Source organism: Myotis brandtii, unplaced genomic scaffold (genome assembly GCF_000412655.1).
Source record: "Myotis brandtii unplaced genomic scaffold, ASM41265v1 scaffold314, whole genome shotgun sequence".
Taxonomy (NCBI): Eukaryota; Metazoa; Chordata; class Mammalia; order Chiroptera; family Vespertilionidae; genus Myotis; species Myotis brandtii.
The window spans coordinates 317,901-320,506 of record NW_005362033.1 but is presented as its reverse complement, the minus strand read 5'-3'; the positions used below and the strand labels follow the sequence as shown (position 1 = coordinate 320,506).

The following is a 2,606-nucleotide window of genomic DNA, read 5'->3' as shown; positions in this document are numbered from 1 at the left end:
GGGGCTGCAAGGTCTCAGAAAGGGACCAAACACTCTGAGGTGGGGTCTGGACAGACAGATGCATGCAGCACAGGACAGGCCGCACGCCGCTCTGCCCGCAAGGCAGGCAGCTGCCCTTCCCACCCAGCCCTGACCCCGGGAAGCAGGCCCTCAGCAAGGTGAGCACTCCCCTCACCCAACAGGGCCCCCGAGCTGTGACGGCCGGTGGGACAGGCAGCCAAGGAGAAAACACGAGGAAGGAAAACAATGAAACCATTGAAAAATGTGTCACTGACTCAAGAGGAACACGGTGAGACTGTTACTACTGTAGCCTGACTCACACCTGCCAGGGGCCACCAGGACACCCAGGCTTGGGGGGTGGGTGTGGGGGCAACAACACAGCACAAGAGCAAGACTCTCTGGAGAATGAAACTCTAAATTTCAGCATAAGCTCGATTCATCCAGTCACGAACACGCAGTTATGAAGTCCGTCGTGCGGGAAGAGCTGGGGGGAGAGGGGGAGGGGCTGGCCTGGAGCACGGAGGGGCCGGCCTGGCGCCCCAGGCAGTTGGGGCTGCTCTCTGCGGGCAGAAGCCGAGTCCCTCGCTGCACACATTTAACAGGAAACTCAGACCCGCCAGGCCCTCCGTCCTAGTCCTCGCCGCGGGCTTCTCCATGCCCCGAGGTCATGCTCCTGGAATGACTGTCCAGTGGGCGGGCGCCTCCTGAGGCGGCACACACAGCAGCACTGAGCAGAGGCGAGGCTGCTCCCTGCGTGGGGGGCCCCACACCCTGTTGGAGGAGCAGGAGACACAGCGGTGACACCCCCTCCGCCCTCCCAGGCAGGCGCGCCTTCCTGTCGTGCTGTCCTGCTGTGCAGCTCCCAGGTCCCCCCATGCGCTGTCCATCCACACCCACGCCCTGGCCCGGGCTGCAGCTGTGGGGATGGGGGTGCCGTGGTGCTGGGTGGGGTCATTTTGTGAGGCGCCACTTCATGGCCTGTGCTCTGATGAGCAGAGGGGAGGCTATTCGTACTCCAGGAACTGCTTGTGGTAGAACAGCAGGTACCTGCAGAGGCAAAGACAGGGCATGCTGACGGTCCCTCAGGTCCCTGCACGAGGCCAGCAAGACCCGCCCTCCCACCCGGTCCTGGCACCGCAGTCACCAGCAGACTGAGTTCTTGTTTGGATGGGTTTTGGTTCTTAGTCCCCAAGGAGAAGGATCCTTAGCTAGGAAGTGGCAGTGCCCAAGCCCCCTAAGCCCACCCTACCGCCCATTCGCCAGGAAACAGCTCCTGAACCGGGCCCCACTGTCCGGGACTCAGGCCCTGGGTCAGTGGCACTGCTGGTAAGACTCCTGCTGCGAAGGCAGGACCACTGCACGGGGCTGTCCCATGCACTCCCCAGGGGGAGGCAGGACCACTGCACGGGGCTGCCCCATGCACTCCCCAGGGGGAGGCAGGACCACTGCACGGGGCTGTCCCATGCACTCCCCAGGGGGAGGCAGGACCACTGCACGGGGCTGTCCCATGCACTCCCCAGGGGGCTGCCCACAGCCTGGAACCACAGCCCCCTCGCGGCCCAGCAGCTCAGTGGGGCCAGGACCCTAATGAGGGCTCAAGGCCAAGGACTGAGCGAAGCTCAAGGGGATGAGGATGTGCCGGGAAGGAATGAATTGGGCCAGGAGCAAGGAGCTGCGGAGTCCCCCTGCCCACTCTGGCCGACCAGGAGACCCCTCGTGCCGCTGTCAGGGCATCCCCTGAGGGCGCTACACAGGACCAGAGGCTGGGGCCTGTCTGCAACAAGCCTCCTTGCTTCAGCCACCAGAGGTGCACGTCCTTTGTGGCACTAAACCCAGGTGTGGCTTTGGGTGTGGACGCCCACGCGGACACCGGCTGCGCCCAACGTACCCCTCGCTGTCCAGCACGTCCTCGATGCTGGCCTTGGTGATGATGGCGTCGTCACACTTGAACCACTGGTCCTTGTGCTGCCGGATGAAGCTGGTGTAGTGGCCGCTCTCCAGGGTCCCCTGGTGGTTAACGACTGCGAACAAGGAGTACCTGGTTTGGAAGGGAAGGAGCAGCCGTGACCTCAGTGTCACCATCACCAGGAGCCTGCACAGGGAGGGGAGCTCCCCGACCCCCTGTTGTGCCCTGGGAACCAGAGCGGGTGCATGGGGTGCAGAGGGAAAGGGGCCCGTGTGGCCTCCCTCAGCTCTGCAGCTGCCTCAGTGGAGCCAGGTGTGGTGGAAGTGGTGAGAGGAAGGGACCGGGAGACACGGTGACCACTCTCTCCCTCCATCCTTTCTGCCATGGCCAAGGTGACCAGGCAGGCAGAGAAGAGCAGAGCCTCATGGCAATGCCGTCGAAGGAAGAGCCAAGGGGCCCAGGGCGCAGAGGCTGAGCTTCCCCTCGGGGCCTGCGAGGCCAGGCTGACCCTCTCACCCCGGCGCCAGGAGGGAGGGTCAGGCTCCCGCAGCAGGCGTGAGTGTCTACGATCAAGGTTGTGACAAGTCCTTTCCTAAAAGATGGATGGGTAGCACAACAGGAGGCGGCCAGAGGCCTGAAGAAACAAGCTCGCCGTGGCCACGCGTCGCTGCAGCCGTCTCCCGGTAAACGCTGCGGTCGC

General features: G+C 64.0%; 1 protein-coding gene across 1 annotated transcript in view; it reads right to left on the bottom strand.

The window, feature by feature from the left end:
* Nucleotides 1-401: 401 nt before the first annotated feature.
* The window catches only part of USP22 (ubiquitin specific peptidase 22), a gene marked incomplete at its 5' end in the record, with an annotated part of 57,946 nt that continues 55,741 nt past the window's right edge, over nucleotides 402-2,606 (bottom strand). The window contains 2 exons of the mRNA XM_014542824.1: nucleotides 402-1,047; nucleotides 1,889-2,038. Coding sequence (XP_014398310.1) covers nucleotides 1,005-1,047; nucleotides 1,889-2,038 — 193 coding nt within the window. The remainder of the gene's footprint in view (nucleotides 1,048-1,888; nucleotides 2,039-2,606) is intronic.